At 49.5% G+C, this 20,728-nt stretch overlaps 1 protein-coding gene across 1 annotated transcript in view; it reads right to left on the bottom strand.

The window, feature by feature from the left end:
- Positions 1–1,169: 1,169 nt before the first annotated feature.
- AVEN (apoptosis and caspase activation inhibitor) overlaps positions 1,170–20,728 on the bottom strand; it is a 959,958-nt gene continuing 940,399 nt past the window's right edge. The window contains exon 6 of the mRNA XM_078659451.1: positions 1,170–4,159. Coding sequence (XP_078515577.1) covers positions 4,029–4,159 — 131 coding nt within the window. The 3' untranslated portion in view covers positions 1,170–4,028. The remainder of the gene's footprint in view (positions 4,160–20,728) is intronic.

Below are 20,728 nucleotides of genomic sequence, written 5' to 3' on the forward strand. Positions count from 1 at the left end.
CCCACCCAGTACACTTCAAGCTGTTGTTTGCAGAGAGTGGCTGAGACTCCCACCCAGTACACTTCATGCTGTTGCTTGCAGAGAGTGACGAGACTCCCACCCAGTACACTTCATGCTGTTGCTTGCAAAGAGTGGCCGAGACTCCCACCCAGTACACTTCATGCTGTTGCTTGCAGAGAGTAGCCAAGACTCACACCCAGTACAATGCATACTGTTGCTTGCAGAGAGTAGCAGAGACTCCCACCCAGGACACTGCATACTGTTGCTTGCAGAGAGTAGCAGAGACTCCCACCCAGAACACTTCATGCTGTTGCTTGCAGAGAGTGACGAGACTCCCACCCAGTACACTTCATGCTGTTGCTTGCAAAGAGTAGCCAAGACTCCCCAGTACACTTCATACTGTTGCTTGCAGAGAGTGGCGAGACTTCCACCCAGGACACTTCAAGCGGTTGCTTGCAGAGAGTGGTGAGACTTCCATCCAGTACACTTCATGTTGTTGCTTGCAGAGAGTAGCAGAGACTCCCACCCTGGACACTTCAAGCTGTTGCTTGCAGAGAGTGGCGCGACTCCCACCCAGGACACTTCAAGCTGTTGCTTGCAGAGAGTAGCCGAGACTCCCACCCAGTAAACTTCAAGCTGTTCCTTGCAAAGAGTAGCCGAGACTCCCACCCAGTAAACTTCAAGCTGTTCCTTGCAGAGAGTGGCCGAGACTCCCACCGAGTACACTTCATGCTGTTACTTGCAGAGAGTGGCCGAGACTCCCACCAAGTACACTTCAAGCTGTTGCTTGCAGAGAGTGGCCGAGACTCCCACCCAGTACACTTCAAGCTGTTGCTTGCAGAAAGTAGCCGTGACTCCCACCCAGTACACGTCATGCTGTCGCTTGAAGAGTGTATCCAAGACTTCCACCCAGCACACTGAATATTGTTGCTTACAGATGGTAGCCAAGACTCCTGCCCAGGCCACTGATGCTTGCAGGGCATAACCAAGACTTTGATCCTTGACTTTCAGGAGGTAACTATGGTGAAGCATTGAAGGCTTATACCAGGAAGTGGCATGAAGATTGCTAAGCCAGAGCATTCATTTTAGGAAAGTGTCACACCTCACATTACAAGGCGTATAACTTTAAAGCATCCTAAATTTGCAAGTTATTACAACCACAGACACAGTTTCAGGAGGCACAATGTTTAATTTTATCTTATTTGAATGCAACAGGAGCAAGTTTGGATGGGTCACAAAGTGTGAAGCATGCAAGAGTCCAGCACTCTCTAGTACACACCTGCTCTATGGGTAGGTGGGATATTTCAGAGAAAGCAAAACAAAAAGGTACCTCTTTGAAGGTCTCATATTGCCAGCTTAACATACAAGATGGCAGGACACAATGCGGTACATGACTATGTTACAGGGCATTTTATAGCTGGCTAGAAGTGACCACTTCCTTAGACTTACTAAGGGTACTGAGACACAGGGCACAACCTAACATTAAAGGAAGTCATAAAATGCAACATTAAACATACCAGTAACTCATTGGAAGCTGCACTCCCTCCTGTCTGCCTTCTTACAACAAGCATCTGAAACAAGCAGTAAGCAAACGTTTTAGTCTCCGGCCCGCTCCTGGTAGCATGTGATTCGTGTAGTGTTCACAGTCGGGTTAGGGTACCTACATGATACAAATTGTGAGGATAAAAGAACAGAAGGCTAGACATGATGGCATACTCTTTGGGACTTTGCCCAAACACTCATTTGTTCCAGTATTTGAGATCCATTATACAAAAAGTAAAATTGCAGGATTTGTGACCACAAAACGTTTCTGCAATGTACAAAAGTTAACATTGTGAAATAGAAATTATTTTCAACTCCCAGAGTAACATTTGTGTCTCATTCTGACACAAATGAAAGACCACCTGATTGGGATTGCAACCCATGGATCAGTTACTGACATGTAAATGAGGCATTCATCACAAGTTATGCATAATCTGTGCCGGGTAATGGGAGTTACTGAGCCACTCAGGATTACGGGTAATGAAGAAAACCCACAGGCCCACATAGTTTCCACCAGACACTGCTGAAAAATTGCAAACACCTCTGGATGAAAATGCGGACAGGATTGAGGAACAGCCGGGAGACTCGAATGTATTAATTCAGATTCCTAATTCCAAAGTGGAGCCTCAGAGTCCAACTCCAAATAGCTCAGTGTTCGTGACCTTCAGAGATATCAGTCCACAGGTATCAGCATATCCATGAGCCTTAATTACTAGGCGAGTTAAAAGGACATTCATACAGAGGCCTTGGGGTGGTCCCCGATTCTCAAAGGGGGAACTGTTTCTGTGGGACAGGTCCAATTCAGGAATTGGGGGTAAACGGCTTCGGGTACAAGACAGTGCTCCTCAGGACTACTGCATGACCCTCCCCCACATGTCCTTCCTTCTTAGTGAACATTTATATTTACAGTTGCCTATGGCCAAGGGACACCGACTGCTTTAAAAAAAAAAAAGGCTCATCGGAAGGAATGCGAACGCATGGATGGTTCTGATGTCCCTAGCAGGACCCCATCCCTGCAATCACAGGAAGATCACATAACGTCACTTGCCTAATTAATATTCACGAGACAGAGATCACGAGACCTCCTGTGATTATTTATTTTAGTGGTCTGACTGATTAATACATCAGTCACATCGCAAAACGAAGATGTGTTTGCAAACCATTTGTGAATTTGCACAAAGTGGTTTGTGAAAGGGCTTACACACTGAAGTGGTGAACCTCTACAGGCTGTCTGGAGGTAAGATTTGTTGAGAAGGTGAACTGTGAGACAGGGGGGGTGCTCATCAATCGCACCGCTCCCCTGGGTGCAGCAGGCCTGCATAGCTAAGGAAGCCATCCCAAGCAAGTTGATGAAATGGAAAGATGTACTTCTAGCCACCATATTGTCACCGGTGAAGACAATATTAGCCAAATTAGTGAGCTGGATTCCACCCACCAAGACAAAGTCCAGCTTTATTTTCCACTGCAGAAGATGCCATTTCCTAAATTCTCCCCTTGTTTACTGACGTTTATAATGACGTGTTTTACTATAATTTGATCTAAGTTTAAATACATAAAACATTGCTTATATCGTGGATCATCTTATAATTGCAATAGACTTCAAGATGACCGCAGAATCCTCTAGACTGTGGCAAGACTCCACCAGAAGCTCCCATGAGTCTTCCAGAGAAGCAGCTCTCTGCATGGAAGTCTAAGTGGATGTCAAACAACAAACGGTGGCCCGCATTTATAAAAGTTAGCGCTGGCACCCACGGGAGGCAATGCAAGGTATTGCACGCAGCCATTGCTCACGCGCTTGTGCTAAACTGGAATAAATGTGCATCTATGTGTTTTAACAGTTCTGAAGAAAACGACGTAAAGGGCCTTTTCTAAACTAAATATGAGCCGCTACAGATGCAGAAGCATCTTCGCCACTAAAGGGACGTCTCTAAGCTGGTATTACCTTCTCAACCGTTCAGAGTGTGGTCACTTAAATCAATAGCCTGATTTTAATCATACATTGTAAATGGGCAATCGAGGGTGATCTTTTCATCAATTTGTACACTGATAATACGAATCAGCCATGATGGGAACCTCTGCCGGAGATACCATGGTTGGGAAGTTATCGATATACAGTGCAGTCCAGGCACTCAACCGGATATCTAAGGCTCTTTAGTTGCAGTCACATTATGGACAGAAAAGCTTGTTCTGTGTGAATATGGTACTATTTCCAGGTGTGCAGAGTCCTTTTTTATCTCAGATCGTAAAATTTTGACTGACATTTGCCCCAAACCATCTTCATTTGCGGTTCACCATTTATCTGCATATCGCATGTGATGTGCAGGTGGCAAAATGTCAAACCTGGCCAGGAGGAATCCTGAATGTGCCATAAAAAGTATTAGTCCCGACAGTTCTCCAAAAGTGCCTTTGGTTGGATGCACACTTGCCCGATCCAAACTTGCTGACTGATGGCCATTGCAGACCCCGGGGTCGGGTGTTCCTAATGGTCAGGAGATCATGCTGTCTAGCCAGTCCTCTAGATCTTCTTCCGTCACTTTAGGGGTTGTGGTGGGCTGCTCAGCAGAGGAGACCACGTTGTTATCTTCAAGCACTTCTGCTTGAGGAGGTGTAAGGGGTACTGAAAGAAAAAGCAGAGAAATGGTTAAAAGAGAATCTAGCGCTTTGGCGCTGTTCCAGCAAAATGGCAACAAAAATAATCAACGTTTCAAAGAAAGACAAACGTGGTGATTTATCTTGGCTGGCACAATGCACATTTCAAAGGCGAGACAAACTCTTATATGAAATATTTCAAAATATAGGGCAGCACTCGAGTAAATGAGATCTATGGCGGTTCGATACCCATACGAGGGCGCATCAATCTACTTGCACAGTGTATCTTCTCAGATGCTTCTTCCCCCATCTCTGCAATCAGCCGAAGACAAGAGTTCCCAAAAACACTGTATGGAGGAAGGCCAGCACTTTACTGCTACAGAAATGAACATTAATCAGAATGGCAAGGGGAGGAGTTCAGTTCACCACTACAGAGCAGTTATTTCTAACCATGTTCAGTAAGTCTGATCTGATGCCACCTCCACAATGAGCCAAAGGGAAGGTACTCAAACACAGCACAAGGGAAGGCAGGCCTCAAGGACAGGCTACATCTATCTGAAGCACACTGGGTCCTCCACACTCATCAGAAGGGAAAGGTTCTTAAAAACAGTCTGAGGGAACGTTGCAATTCATGGCTTGGTGGGTCTTCCACCTCAACATGAGCAAACACAGGGGGAGCAAGACCTCTCAAATAGGAGAGAAGCATCCAATTCTATTTGAGGCTGGTATGTCTGATATTGTGTACCACAGCATGGGACAGTGGGCTTCTCACTGCTAATGAAGCACCCATATTTTGTATTAGGGTCAGTATGTCTACACTGTTACTCTGCCTACTCCTGAGCACTACTTAATTTGTAAACAAAAAAATAAGAGCAAAGGCCCTCATTAGGAGATCATACAGCTTGCACCAACCATTGCCCCGTCAGCGCAGCCATCACAGTACCTACAACACTACTAATCATCACACTGTTACAAATGTGACAGTTTACACTGCTTGAGGCCCCCAAAGCTATACGAATGGCTTGGGCAGCGGTATCAGTTGTTTTTAATATATATTGAATTAATAAAACATCGATTGGTCTGCTTATGTCTAAATCACCCAAACAGGGCCACCATGTGACAGCTGTTATAAGTGGCAGTGTTTACAATTAACTGCCGGTGCAGAGCACCGGAAACCACCAGCTCAAATTAAACACTGCCCCAGAGTCACAGAGACCAGATCTGAAAATACACCAGGATTGAGGAGGTGGGAGGAGTGTAACTATTACAGAAACAGCCATTTCTGAGCCTGAGTTGCATGTGTGCTCTGATGTCTTCAGTCACCTCTAAAGGTTTACAAACCCTGTTTGGGAGGCAGTGGGCATGTCACCACTAATGAAGCAGCCATTTTTAATTGGGTTTGGAATGTCTGCTATTGTTCAACACAGCATGGAGTACAATAGGCCTCTCCCCGCTAATGAAGGAGATATTTTTAATCGGGGTGATACGTCTACACTGATGTTCTCTGTCTCTCCCGTAATGAACCCAAGGGAAGTGTTCTGAAACACACCATGGGGAGGTTGGGCCTCTAACCTCCACGGGGCAGCCATTTGCAATTGAGGCCGCAAAAGCAATAGTTGAATGTCACTGTCGTTTGACGGCTGCTCAGCAACCTTTGTGGAAAGAGCAAGGGGTCTCAGAGCAGCTCCCTGAGGACATGTGTCGACATCATTAAAACACTGACTTAATTAGCTCTCGTTTGTAGGCACAGTAATGAAGGTTTTCTCTTTTAAACTTATACATAGTACTGTACTAATGATAAGATTTCAGAACCATGTTTCTTAGCACTCACTTTATAGCCCTGAACTGGAGAAAGGAGATGATGCCCTGCCCACACACAGTTTCAGCTGGTGTGCTGAATGTGGGACACATATCTCCTTACTGTAGGGTTGTGACAGGACAGTCACATGTCTGGAGGCTCTGCCTTCAGATTAAAGTTTGCATTGAACTGTATTATAACATCTATTTAGCACTTTCTACTCCTGGAACGCTTGACTACATGGGTAGCAGGCTACAATGTGTAGGGTGTGTGGTTGGAAGAGAGTTGTCTTTGATTCAATCCTATGTAGTGCATGTTTTCATGTTATACACGATGACCACTGAGGTGCATTTATCGCAGCACTTAGCAGTGTGATGGGTAAAGAAGTACAAGAAACAGGCGCGCAGTTTATTGTCGTCAGTAACCCCGCAGCTTTGATAAACTCTGTAGATCCAGTTTTTTATTACTTATGAATACATTCTACTAAGCTGATTACGGCATAGAGAGATTTTTCTTTAAATTTTTGTTCCTGAGCAGGCATAGCCTGGAGGAAGATCTGCTAGGACAGACTTTGCTACAATCATCCCATACGTAATGATCATTGTGAGATGTCAAGAAGCGGTCATAGTATGTATTTAGTTGGGACCTACAGTGGCGGGCTGAATCAGAGTCCTCTGGTGGCCAGCAGCAAGTGGCAGACCTCTTCTGTTATTCTATGCCTGGTCAAATGATAATTGATGGTTTGTTGTTGTGAACAGATACAGCACTGGGTGGCATATGTGGTCTCCAGCGGTGTTCCCAAATAAGTAACTCAGCAGAGTTGAAGACTTCACTCTCCACCGGAGGAACCATGAAGCAATAGCTGAAATGTATTAATAACTCAGTTTATGATCGATAGGCAGGTGGTATAAGTATATACACCTCTTATTAGCATGCATTTAAATATATGTCCAGTGTGTGATGATAGGAGTGGAACCAAGGAGTTGACATTATATTAGTAGTGATTTCCCTAGGTCCTGAAGAATAGCTAATAGGGGTATGGCTAGAAACATGTCGACCATTTAGGAATTAGGAACTTTGCATACTTTTTTTCTAAAAATCCCCTCTGCTTTTAACCATACCGACTAGGGTCAGAATAAGAACGAAACCTACTAGCCAGGTATTTTAAAAAAAGACTTCACTCCAGCTCAAATAACCCAACACCACCCCCCCCGCCCCACTCCTATCTCATAGATTATCTTTTTTTGTCATTGTATAGTCACTCAAAGTGCTTCCGGGTAACCTGTCGCAGCACATACCATTCCACAGCAGAAGAGGTAGGACCCAATGATGAAGCATGCCACCAAGGGCTAACCCTGGTGTGTGTGGGTTTTACAAAAAAACATTTTGCTTTTTCTTAGGGAGGGGTAGACTCGTTAGACTTGCTGAGTGCTTGTTTTGTGTTATAAACCAGTTTTGGACGATGGATCCAGCTCATTCCTCGCACTCCCTCGTTTTGTTTTGGCACTGGGTGAGAGACATGAACTGCAGCAGTTCTGTCTAATGTGAGTGTAAATGGGCCAAGCAGTATAAATAAATTATTATGCAGCCTGTCTGAACTAAAGTAGACTGCACAACATCTGATCATTCTCTGCATGTTGGCAACCGTGTGACACGTTTCTATGTTTAGGTAGGCTGTGAAGGGCTAACCTGTGTCTAGGCTGGGCATTATTTAGTCATGCAAATTCAAACATGACCCACCTGGCCCTCACTAACGCCCAAGCTAGACACAGGTCAGCCCTTCACAGCTTACCTAAACATAGAACCTTGTCACATGGTTGCCAACATGCGGAGAGTGTGCTGGATGGCCTGATGCAGATCTGTGGATTGTAGATTCTATTTGAAGAAGAAATTATTGTTCCCGATTCCATTACAAGGTTTTGGGATGATGTAGTTATTTAAGAAACATACACATTTTCACCTCTCTTTTAAACTATAAGTGCTCCTGCATGCCTAAAATCTTGTCTGGAAGTGCGTTTCAGAGTTTGGTAGCTTGCACTAAGAATGTGGTGTCTCGTATGGCAGCCGCGCATAAATTACTACTTATGTAATGATATATCTGTAAGAGACATTAGTTACTGATAGATTACTTACCTTAGAATATCCCCAGGCGTCAGCAGTACCCCTGCGCGTCGGAAGGTGGCGTTGTGCCGCTCCGCATCCATCGCTGGCGTCGTAGGCGCCGAGATGACGTCACGAAACTACTTAGGCGCCACCCATGAGCACTGACGTCAGTTCTGTACACAACTTTCCACGCCAGGAACGCAGAGCCATGCAAGAAACTGACCACTGGGGCCATGAAACTAGGGCCCTGAAAGGGATGACCTTAACCCTAGAAATCAGTTCGCAGAACGAGGAGGATGGGTGGGGCGGTAAGGAATCTATCACTAACTAATGTCTCTTACAGATATATCGTTACACAAGTAGTAACTTGTGCATCTGAAAGAGACACGTTAGTGATAGATTCCTTGCCTTAGAATAAATACCCCGGCAATTCTAACCCCGGAGTTGGGTCTGCGAACAAGATTACACCAGAAAGTCACGGAGAACAGAACGGCCAAAGAAGCCATCTCTCTGGACTTGACTGTCAAGGCAATAATGCTTGGTAAACGTGTGCAGCGAGGCCCACGTAGCTGCCTGACAAATGTCCTGCAAGGGAACGCTGCGTCCCAAGGCAGTAGTGGCTGCCGTTGCTCTGGTAGAATGGGCACGCAGCCCCACAATGTTATGTTATGTTATTTATATTTTTATAGCGCGCTGATACCCCAGCAAAGGGGCGTCCAGGCGCTCAGACAGGTACTGTAACATAACATGCAGAACAAAAGAAAAACTATTCAGAAGCAGAAAACAGGAACGTTTTAATAGTGCGCCTAAAAATAGATAAATCATTCAGAGCTCGGGTGTGCACTGGAAGCGAGTTCCATAGTCCCGCGGCAAGCACCCGAAAAGAGCGACCACCCATTCTGCTGAGTTTAAACCGAGGGCAGATCGCCAGATGCAAGGCCTCAGATCTAAGAGATCTCAGAGGTATGTATGGAGTGAGTAAATTCACAAGAGCCGGTGGGGAAGAAAGTTTCAAAATTTTAAAAGCCAGACAGAGTGCTTTAAACTTAATCCTCTGTCTAACCGGCAACCAATGGAGAGAAGAAATAGTGCCGGAGACAGAGCAGTGTCTGGGAAGACCAACAACGGCCCGCGCCGCGGCATTTTGCACCCTCTGGAGTCTGGCTACCTCAGCCTGGTTGACCCCTAACATCAGTGCACTTCCATAGTCCAGCCGAGATAGTATAGAGGCTTAAACTACGAGGTGCCGAGTAGAAGGGTCGAAGTATTTAAGGACCGGCCTTATGCCTCGCAGTATACCATAGCATGTGGCTGCAACCTTCTTCGTATGCCCAATGAAGGTGAGCGCAGGATCCAGCCAGATCCCTAAGTTTTTCACTTCTGTTGCCGGTATGGGAGTAACACCTAGTTCTGGAGGCCACCACTGATCTCCCCATAGCTCAGCATGTTTTCCTAGGACCATCACTTCAGTCTTAGTAGCATTCAATTGTAAACAATTGGTACGAAGCCAATTGGCTACTGCTACAAGTCCAGCTCGGAATCTGGGAGCCTCTACATCAGGGTCTACACTCAGTGTCACCGCTAGCTGTGTGTCGTCAGCATATGAGGCTCCTTCTTAGCCAATGAGTAACATGCTTTGATGCATAGAACGTCCCACCGAGAAATGGTTTGTTTATGCAAGGCCCAACCTTTTTTGGCGCCCACGTAGCCAACAAAAAGTTGGTCATCCTCCCGGAACTGTTGTGTGCGCTTCAAATAGAACGAGAGCGCACTTTTTAGGTCCAAATGGTGGAGCCTCTCTTCTTCTTTTGAAGGATGCGGAGGCGGAAAGAAGGTGGGCAAAGTGATGGTCTGCCCGATGTGGAAGGGCGTGACAACCACCTTGTCCGGATGAACAGAAAGAAAAGGAGGTTTAGAAGAAAGAGCCTGGAGCTCACTCACTCTTCTGGCAGAGGTGATAGCTACCAGGAAAGCCATCTTGAGAGTGAGAAGACGTAAGGGACAGTTATGAAGGGGCTCGAAGGGAGCGCACATCAGATAGGACAAGGCAAGATTTAAGTCCCATTAAGGCATTATGAAAGGCACAGGAGGAAACGTTTGTGTAATGCCTTTGAGGAAGCGACCTGTATCCTCCTGAGGCGGAAGCCGGGAGTCTCTCTGTCTATTTTAAAATTTTTGTGTGTCACTGTTTACCTGCTGATTTTAATAGCACTCACCTTTCTGGCACCACAGGACTCTGCTCACTAAACTCATCGCACAGCGGATTTAGCGCTGGCTGCGGAATCGAGCAAACAAACAATTCACGCCGCCATTGACGGCGAGCCATGAGGCCACGCCCACTTGAGGCCACGCCCCCCGCCCTCATTTTCCCCTTGATATTATGTGTATTCACCGTACGCGCAGCGGACGGGCGCAGCAGGTGCGCCTAAGGCAAGCCCGTCTACGCCCGTCATCGCCAAGACATCGCCTCTCGCCCGTCCCCCTGTTCAAATTTTGCGGGATGATTACCGATACGATAGGGAGCATCTTATCGCTTTGAACCCGGCCCAGAGATGCGATAATCTAGTCGGCTGCCTTGGACAGACTGGCCTACAATGTAAGTCCTGCAATTTTGACACTCCCGAACCCTGTTTGTCTGGACACAAAGCCAGTGTGCCTAAACACACTCCCCTTACGGTCCTCCAGCTGAATGTCAGGTCCCTTGTAAAACATCACCCTGAAGTTAACTCTCTCCTAATCGACAAGAATCCGGATATTCTCTTCCTATGTGAGACCTGACTCCAGGACGATCTGACCAGCATCCCATGCCTTACGCTGCCGGAAGGTTTCTCTATGAAGTCTATCAATACAGACACCAGGGGAGGGGGCATAGCTGTCATATACTGATCGCTATTCACCTGCTCTTTCACGAAGGAAGGCATTGAGGGATGTGAAAGTGCCCGTTTCAAAATTACAACGGGCCCCCATTTTTCCCTCTCCGGGCTTTACATCTATCGACCTCCGGGTCCCTCCTCTAAGTTCATTGAGGAACTTCTAGAGGTGGCCCATGCTCTAGTGGTGACCTCACCTAACTTCACTATCTTGGGAGATCTCAATCTCCATTTCGACTCCACCCTAGACCCCACCGTTAAAAGTCTTCTGGCGGATTTTGCCGCCTTACAGCTAACTCCACTTATCCACACTACCACACACTCCGCCGGTCACTTACTAGACCCTGTCTTCACCAACATCTCGGAGGCCAGGGCTGAACCACCCAAACCCATGGGATGGACCGACCACTTTCTTATCAGATTTACGACAATGGTAAGAGAACTGCCCAAGAAAGAAGTGTACCTCTCGTCTTAAGAGACCATGGCATTTACTGCAAACCGATGACCTTCTCACCACTTTGGGAAAATTTCGCTATAATGCCACTGAGGACATTAACTCGTCCTACGCGGCATTCCAGGACTGGATTACTAAAGGACTTGATACCCTTATACCAGCTAAATGGACAAAAGGACGCAGTTCCCCCAGTAACCCATGGTATAATGAAAATCTAAAAACTATGCGGAAAGAGTGTAAAGTAGCGGAGCGTAGTTGGAGAAAGGAGTACAAGGACAGGGACAAAGCTCTTTACCTGTCCAAACAAACTATCACAAAGCCATACGCGCTGCGCGCGCGTCCTTCTACGCTAAAGAAATCAACGCAAGCACTAATCCTACGAAAACCATTTTTAAACTAGTGCAAAAACTTCAAAACTGCGGCAATACAGCCTCCTGTATTACCTCCACTCAACAGTGCGAAGATCTCGCCGCTTTCTTTATAGATAAGGTGAGGAAAATCTACAGTGCCTTCTCACAGGACCCCCCCGATCCTACTAATCCTTCTAATCCACCTATCATGGGCACCAGGATGTCACGCTTACCTGAGATTTCCTATGATGATCTATCCAAACTCTGTAGAAAGGTTAAGTCCGGCTCCCCTACAGATCCCATGAGACCGGCCCAATTTCTTGAGTCCTTAGAGTTTTTTCTCCCTTCCCACGCTACTCAATCTCTCCTTTTCCTCGGCTGTAGTCCCAACTTGCTGGAAACAGGCATGGGTTACTCCTATTATTAAAAAGCCCACTCTAGATCCCACAAAGTTGGAAAATTTTAGACCCATCTCGCTGCTCCCCTGGGTGTCCAAGCTAGCAGAGGCCCACGTAAATAATGTCTTGTCCCACCACATGGCCATGAATAACATCTTGGACCCTTCCCAGAATGGGTTCAGGCCTGGTCATAGCACCGAGTCTGCCCTTCTGTCCACCACCGAACACCTCCGAAAGATACTCGATGCCGGTCAGAGTGCTGCGCTGATTCTGCTTGACCTCAGCGCAGCCTTTGACACGGTGTCCCATAACATCCTGCTAAGACGCCTTGAGGCTATAGGGATTTGTGATCTCGCCCTTGACTGGTTCCGTTCTTTCTTGAAGGACAGATCCTTTCGGGTCTCAGCTCCTCCGTTTATTTCCCGGTCCCACTCCATCGGACAAGGGGTTCCCCAGGGCTCTGCACTCAGTCCATCCCTTTTTAATCTCTATGTTCAGCCTCTCTCGGCAGTAGCCAAGAAGTGGGACCTCACGCTGGTGTCGTACGCCGACGACACACAGCTGGTTATCACTCTCACTGAGGGCCCCTCGAACTCGGCTACGAGATTTAGGGATGGCCTGGCTGCAGTTGCCCAGTGGATGACGGACAACTGCCTACAGCTGAACGCAGGAAAGACGGAGGTGTTGCTCCTCGGAAAGAACTCCAGTCTCTGGAGTGATTACTGGTGGCCTTCCGCGCTGGGCCCCACCCCGTCCCCAAAAACCCTGGTGAAAAACTTGGGTGTATGGCTGGACTCTTCGCTCAGCTTTCAGACACACACAAAGAAAGTGGCCGCTACTTGTGTGGGCCTGCTGAGGAGCCTCAATCCAATACTTGGATTTTTTGACTCAAAAACACGCCAACTGATAATACAATCCACTATTTTATCTCGGCTGGATTACGCCAGTGTCCTATTCCTGGGCGCTAATAAAGCAGAAACAGCACGCCTGCAACGGGTACAAAACTCAGCAGCAAGGGCCGTGGTGGGCCTCCCCCGCAGGTGCTCCGCCAGAGCCACTATCCAAAGACTACACTGGCTTCCCATTGAATCCAGAATTAAATTCAAGACCCTCACCATTGCTTTTAAAATTCTTAAATCTGAATGCCCTGAACTTCTACGCCCTCTCTTACTATCTTACACCCCTCAACGCAATTTGCGCTCCCTAGGCCAACATCTTGTGACTGTCCCTCGAACGAAACTTTGTCGTGTTGGGGGCCGTTCCTTTAGAGTTCTGGGGGCTAAACTCTGGAACCCCCTGCCACCGAATATTCGTTCTATTAACACTTTGTCCACCTTCAGGAAGGCAATTAAAATCCATTTGTTCCCACTGTTTTAGGCCTTCTGTTTTACCTCCCCACTCCTCTCAGCAGGTTTTCAAGGTTCTTTAGCGCCAGGACGCCTCATTGCTGGGGCAGCTGTTCGCGCTTAATCAAACTCATAACATAACATAACATAACATTCACAACCGGGGACTTAAAAAGAGAAGGCTGATCTGGAAGCCGTAGAAAGGCGGAGATGGACGAAAGATAACCTTTGATAGTGCCCAGAGCAGATCCCTGCTGGGCCAAAGAGAGAAGGAACAGAAGGACCTCGGAGAGGAGCAGAAAGGGGATCCACAGCCTTTGCTGTGCACCATGCCACAAATTTGTTCCTCCTGCAGGCGTATACAGTTTTAGTGGAGGGACGCCTGGCTACCAGAATGACATCACAGACTTCGGGAGGAAGATCGAAAGCCGTCAACTGTCGCCGCTCAATCTCCACGCATGGAGGTGGAGGCTGGACAGGTTTGAGTGGAGTACCGTCCCCAGCTGCTGCGACAGAAGATCCTCCCGAAGAGGCAGTCGGATCAGGGGATCGATCGCCATGCTGAGTAGCTCGGGATACCAGTATCTTCGTGCGCAATCCGGAGCCACAAGGATGACTTGGGCCCGGTCTCGCAGAATCTTCTTCAGCACTCTGGGCAGAAGTGGTATAGGTGGAAAGGCGTACAACAGAACGCAGCTCCACTCGCGACGAAAAGCGTTGCCGAGCGAGTGCCGCCTTGGAAATTCCAACGCACAGAACTGATGACATTGCGCGTTCTCTTCGGTGGCGAATAGATCTAACCAAGGCTCTCTGCACTGCAGAAAGAGAGCTTGCGTCACGTCCGAGTTCAGACGCCATTCATGATCCATCGTGCACCGGCGGCTGAGTTCGTCCGCCCTGGCGTTCAGAGATTCTGCCAGGTGTTGAACCACCAAGGTAATGCCTTGATGTTCCAGCCATGTCCAGAGGCGCAGAGCCTCCTGACATAGGGTCCACGACCCTACCCCGCCCTGTTTGTTGCAATACCACATGGCGGTGGTGTTGTCCGTGAACACTTGCACTACACTTCCCCGGACAGAGGGAAGGAATGCTTTCAGTGCAAGTTAGATCGCCCGAAGCTACAAAAGATTGATATGGAGCCGTGACTCCGCCGGAGACCGACACCTCTGATCTCCACCTCTCTCAAGTGGCCGTCCCTTCCCTCGAGGGATGCATCCTTCACCACTGTGTGCTCCGGTTGGAGAAGGAAGAGGGATCTGCCATTGACCCAATCGCGATTCGTGGGCCACCACTGCAATTGTCGTGCAGTGCTCTCCGCGATCTGGACATGATCGGACAGGTTGCCCTGATGCTGTGCCCACTGGAACTTCAGATCCCACTGCAGAGCCCGCATATGCCATCTGGCATGTTGCACTAGCAGGATGCAGGAGTCCATTAGGCCCAGGAGCGGGATTGTTATCCTGACTGAAACCCGGGATAGAGGCTGAAAGATTGGAATCATAGCCTGAATATCCAGGACTCGCTGCTCGGGAGGATAAACACGAAACTGCGTCAAATGCAGAACCGCTCCGATGAAGGGGAGCTCCCGAGAGGGACTCAGGTGCGACTTGCAAGAGGTCGTCGGTAGTCTGGATGCCCGCCTTCAACAACCAGTCGTCGAGATAGGGGTAGACTGGAACCCACGATCTGAGCAGATGAGCTGCGACCACCGTCATCACTTTCGTGAACACCCGTGGGCACTGGTAAGGCCGAAGGGGAGCATGGCAAACTCAAAGAGCTCTTGGCCTACCGTGAACTGCAGGTAACATCGGTGGGCCGGCAGGACGGGGATATGAAAATATGCGTCCTGCAAGTCCAACGCTACCATCCAGTCTCCAGGGTCGAGGGCAACCGAGCCAGAGTCAACATCTTGAACTTCTCCTTTCGGAGGAAGCGGTTGATGTTCCTGAGGTCCATTATGGTGCGCAGGCCCCCTTTCTCCTTCTTGGGGACCAGAAAGTAGTGGGAATAACAACCACAGCCTACTTCTGGCCCAGGAACGCGCTTGATGGCCCCCTTGGCCAAGAGGGCCATGACTTCCAGTTGGAGAAGCGCAAAGTTATCCGCCGGCATGCGGTGGAACTGAGGTGGCATGGCTGGAGGGGTAGACTCGAAGGGGAGGGAGTAGCCCCTTTGGACGATTTGCAGCACCCACCTGTCCGAGGTGACAGAATGCCAGTGGTGATGACGAATCCTGCCGCCCACCAGCATAGGGTGCACCCCAAAGCTCGGACTAGGAAGGATTTGAGGTGGATGCTGCGGGAGCGGAGGTGGACAGACCTGCACACTGGCCCCCTGTCCCGCCGCGGCGGGAACCACGTCTGCACTGAGGTGAGTTCTGTGCAGGCTTCTGGCTGAACGAACGTGTTGGGGCGCCCCTTCCGTGGCCACGAAAGGAACGAAAAGCAGACGTGGCCGGGCGCATGGTGGAGAGACCCAAGGACTTGGCCGTAGCCCGTGATTCCTTAAAACGCTCCAGCGCAGCGTCTGCCTTCTCGACAAACAGGCGAGTACCATCAAATGGCATGTCCATAAGAGAACTTTGAGCATCCCCTGAAAACCCAGTGGACCGCAACCAGGCGTGGCGACGGAGGGCCACTGTCGTGGAAATCGCCCTACCCAGTGATTCCGCAGTGACCAGTCCACTCCGGATGGCGAACTTTGCTGCATCTTTCCCCTCAGCAACAGCTTGGGAAAGCATTGCCCGAACCTCTTCCGGACACTGATGCAGCGTCTGTGCAACCGTGTCCAACACAGCGTGAGAGTAGCGGCCCAAGAGGCATGCAGTGTTCACCGACCGCAGCCCTAAGCTGGCAGAGGAAAACAGTTTCTTGCCAAACTGTTCCAGCTTCTTGGATTCCTTATCCGGCGGAGCGGTAGGGAATGTGCTTTGGGAAGTGGAGGCCTGGATGACCAGGCTCTCCGGAGTTGGGTGGGTTGTTAAAAAGGCAGGTTCACCCGAGGACAGGCGATGACGCATGGCTACGTTCTTATCCACGGGAACCCATGTGGCTGGTCTAGACCAGGTGCCCATCAACACATTAGTTAACGCCTCATTGAACTGTAGCAGAGGCTCCATAGAGCTTGCCGCTAGCTAAAGGACTTCAGTGAGAAGGTTAGTTTTGAGTGTCACCGTAGGCAGGTCAATGGCCTCAGCTGCTCTACGGAGCACCACAGTGTATGTGGTGCCCTCCTCCATGGCCACAGCAGGAGGAGAAAGAAAACCAGGTTCAGAGGCGAGGTCAAGGCCACCTGCATCCTCCAAGTCTTCTGTCCATTCCCGTTCCGAATTGCACTGCTGTGCAAGAGGGTCCTCAGACCCCTCCCAGTCGTCCCCTTCCTCCACTGCCTGTGGCACAGGCTGCGGCGGTGGGGGAGAGACAGGGGAATATAAGTGGTCCAACGGCACACGGAACGGCGCCGATCCGGCTCCATGTCCCAATTAGGGTCCCAACCCGGAAAAAATGTGTCCGGAAACCCGGGCAAGGGCAGTGGTGGAACAAACGGAACCAATTGCAGCGCCGGGAACGGAGCCGCCGGCGGAGGACATTGCGGCGCTGGCAGCAAGGGAGGGCCCTTAGCTGGGACCGCGGGGCCCGGAGGCGCGCAGACGGAAGCTCAAGGCCTGAAAAGGTAGTCCATGGCAGCAAGAAAATCTTGCTGCCATGAGGAGTCGCCGATGGACCCGGATAAGATGAGTAGGCCGCAGGACTCACAGGCTCCAAAGGACCAGGGGGGCGAGATACCCTCGGCCCCCTGGTCCGCGTCCGGAGACCGACGGGGGGACGTCAGAGAGGGTAAGCGCTTCTTCGACTCCTTCTAATGACGTCTCTTACCGGATTCCGAGTGTGAAGACTTCGAAACCGAGGAGCGATGATGATGACCCCTGGACCTCGAACAGCGTGGAGACGACCGCCGGGCCTCCAGCAGATTACGGGACTGCTCCCGCGAGGTCTTCGGAACCATGGCCGGACAGTCGGAACATGACAGGGAGTCATGGTTGCGCTCCAGACAGTAGAGACAGACGCCATGGGGGTTGGCCACCGACATCATACGGCGACAGGCCCCTCAGGATTTAAACCCAAGCATCCCTACGTGGCACCAGGAGTCAAAGACTCAAAAAAGTGGAACACAAAAGTCTCAAAAAAGTTGGTCAAAAAGTGACTAGGGTACGTGCTCTAACCGGATCTGCGCTTGCTTGCGGGAAATAGAAAGGACTGTCGTCAGTGCGTATGGGTGGCGCCTAAGTAGTCTCCGTGATGTCAGCTCAGCGCCTACGACACCAGCGACGGACGCGGAGCTGCACAATGCCACCCTCCGACGTGCAGGGGTACTGCTGGCGAAAAAGATTCCAGATCCCGTATGACACCTGGGGATATTCTAAGGTAAGGAATCTATCACTAATGTATCTCTTTCAAATACGAAGACCTGTGGTGCAAGCCTGGCGCACAGTGTCCCATTTTGGTCAATTACTTGAATTTAGCTTACAGGTATAGTGGTCCTTTTCTTTGGGAGGCTCTGTTGACGATGCACAGTGCCTTGTACAATGCTCATCTATCTACCAGACGCCAGTGAAGTGCTTGCAAGACTGGTGCCATGAGTTCTCTGGGGGAGGAGTAGAATGGGTGGCAGTGAGGCAAGTGATGGGGTACAGCGAGAGCGTGCTAGGTTTCGAAATCAAGGCCCATCTGCATGCCTGCATATTTCTCTCTCTCATTTTTCTGCCCCCTCCCCTTCTTGTGTCTTGAAGCATGGCATAGAAAGGCTTGTTCTCTGTCAAAGCACTTTGTATGTTTGGCGTGGCAGCGCATTAGCTATGCCAGCCAGCCATCCAGCCTCTACCAGATGATTTCCATTAAACATGAATGCCATTTAGCAGATGCAGGGAGTAAGGCTGTGAAGAGCAGTGGAGCAAGCATTCCCAAAGCGCTAGAGTCACTCACTAACTGAGGTGGGGGAGTAGGGAGGGCAGGCAGGATTTCATTCATGGGCAGGCTCTGTTTGCTTGCGTGAACTGATATCACCAGCATCAATAGGCTCTTCTTCTAAAGACCTCATTTTAAGAGACTTCACCTGTGCAGGAACAACACAGACCCAAATTAAGTACCTTTCATACAAATGCCTGATGTGCTCAGAATGTATATGACATGTACAATAGAAAAAAACGTTGTGATAGTTTTGAGCCCATGGACCACAGATCCATCTCAATACTAGCACTAAGCAGAGACGAGAGGCAATGTTTGGACGTGAAAATATCACCTGCACTAGCAACACCACTCTTTCATGTCTGGCCTTGGAGACTGAGGCAGGACCTCGGTGTATGAAGCCGCACCAGTTGCAAGAGCCACAGCACTGTTTGCTGTCACACAGCTGCTTGGCTGGTGGCTGCACTGGTACTTCTTGTCACAGGCTGCATGGACGTCTCAGAGACTGCGACAGGGCTTGGATGTTTGCGGTATCATCAGCTGCAAGAGCCCCAGCGTTATTCCCTGTCGCAGAGCCACATGGCTGGTTGCGGAGTCAGGGTTTATATGAGTGAGCATCGCCTACACTAGTCAGATCACTCCTTGTCACAAGCTGCATAGGTGTCACACAGGCTACGTGCTGTAGCATCAGCTGCAAAAGAGCACTCCTGAGTGTTACAGAGCTGCATTTCTGATTAAGACTTCTAACAACAGGTTCCCTACTTTAGAATAATCCCCAGGTGTCTGGAAACTCTTGAGTGGTACCTTTGCAATCTGGTAGGTCGCATTGATCAGCTCCGTGTTGGCATCGTCTGCATCAGTAGCAACATCACAGTGTCCATATAAGTGCCATCCCAGCGCATTGATATCAGTTTCTTACTTTCCGCGCAAGCACCGCAGATCCAGAGAGCTACCTCGTCCCTTTTTTACCTCTTTTTTGACTTTTTATCGACCCTTTTTTGAGCAGTGCTCATAGTGTGTTAGGGATATGGCCCACACTAAACCTACTGGGTTTAAGCCTTGCAGGTCATGTCAAAGGCAGCTCTATGTGTGTGATCCACACTTGGTCAGCCTGGGGTCGAGTCACGACTCAAAGGCCTGCACAGGTGCAAATCAATGCACCCCAAGGGAATTCGCGAGCAGGCGATGAATCTCTAGGTGGCAGAAAAAGGCTCCGTGCTGTTCTCTGACCTGTTCCAGTGCACGGTCATCTTCATGCTTTAAGACCTCTTCCTCCAAGTCAGGTAAGTCGAAGAAGCAAAGAAAAAAGAAGTCATAGTGTACTTCAACTTCCCCCTACAAACGTCATGCTTCTAAGCCCCGCTATCACACTCCACTTGCAGAGCCGGCGTCAGGGCCCAATCCATTCTACCTCGAATTCCCCAGGGCAAAGGCGACACCTTCCCAACTAAAACATCTCCCCAGACTGACATGCTTTCCCCTCTAGGGCCAGTTTTGGAGGAAGGCACATCTTTCGCTACTGTGATGCACAGGGCAGAGGAAGTCCTTGACCAGCAACTGCCAGCATTCAAGACCAACTTCTTGACTGAGGTGCTCCACCCAGGAGCAGGTTCGACTGAACCGTTGCTCCCTTTTAATGAAGCCCTCACCAAGGTTCTCCTGGAGGCCCGGGATAACCTTGCATAGGTGGGTTGAGCTAAAACTTGCACAGGGGCTCCTGTGCATTGCATAATTGCCTGCTGCCGTAATGCTGCCCTAGGAGACCCAGCCCTCATCTCAGAGCACTCCTCCCCAGAGTACCTGGTTGCACAGGCCTCAACAACTACAGTCAAGCCCAATACGTTTCTGTCCACTCAATTGGACAGGGAATCCAAGAGGCTGGACAACTCAGTGAAGCGCATCTTTTCTTTCACCAGCCTAGACTTGTGCTTGGTGAAGCATGGTTCATTACTCCCATGCTTCCGAAGGAGGGCCACGCCATCCTCAACCAAGCCCTCGGGATGGTTGTGATGCTTCAAATTTCGCCATCATGTGCGGACTGGACACAACAGACTCTCTAGGAAGAGCAATGTCCGGCACAGTGGTGCTGCGTCATGGCTGGTTGCAGTCCACTGGGTTCTTGGGGGATGGCCAGGCTTCACAGATCAACATGCCCTTCAATGCTTCCTGCCTATGTGGCAACAAAACTGACACAGCACTTGAGCGCTTTTAAGAGAACCAGGTCACCGCCAGATCTCTCAGGTTTTCCCTATCCGCCTGGTTATCAGCAGCAGTCCTTTCACCCCTATCACAGACGTGGTCAGGGCACCTAGCA

Source organism: Lissotriton helveticus, chromosome 9 (assembly GCF_964261635.1).
Source record: "Lissotriton helveticus chromosome 9, aLisHel1.1, whole genome shotgun sequence".
In the NCBI taxonomy this organism is placed as follows: Eukaryota; Metazoa; Chordata; class Amphibia; order Caudata; family Salamandridae; genus Lissotriton; species Lissotriton helveticus.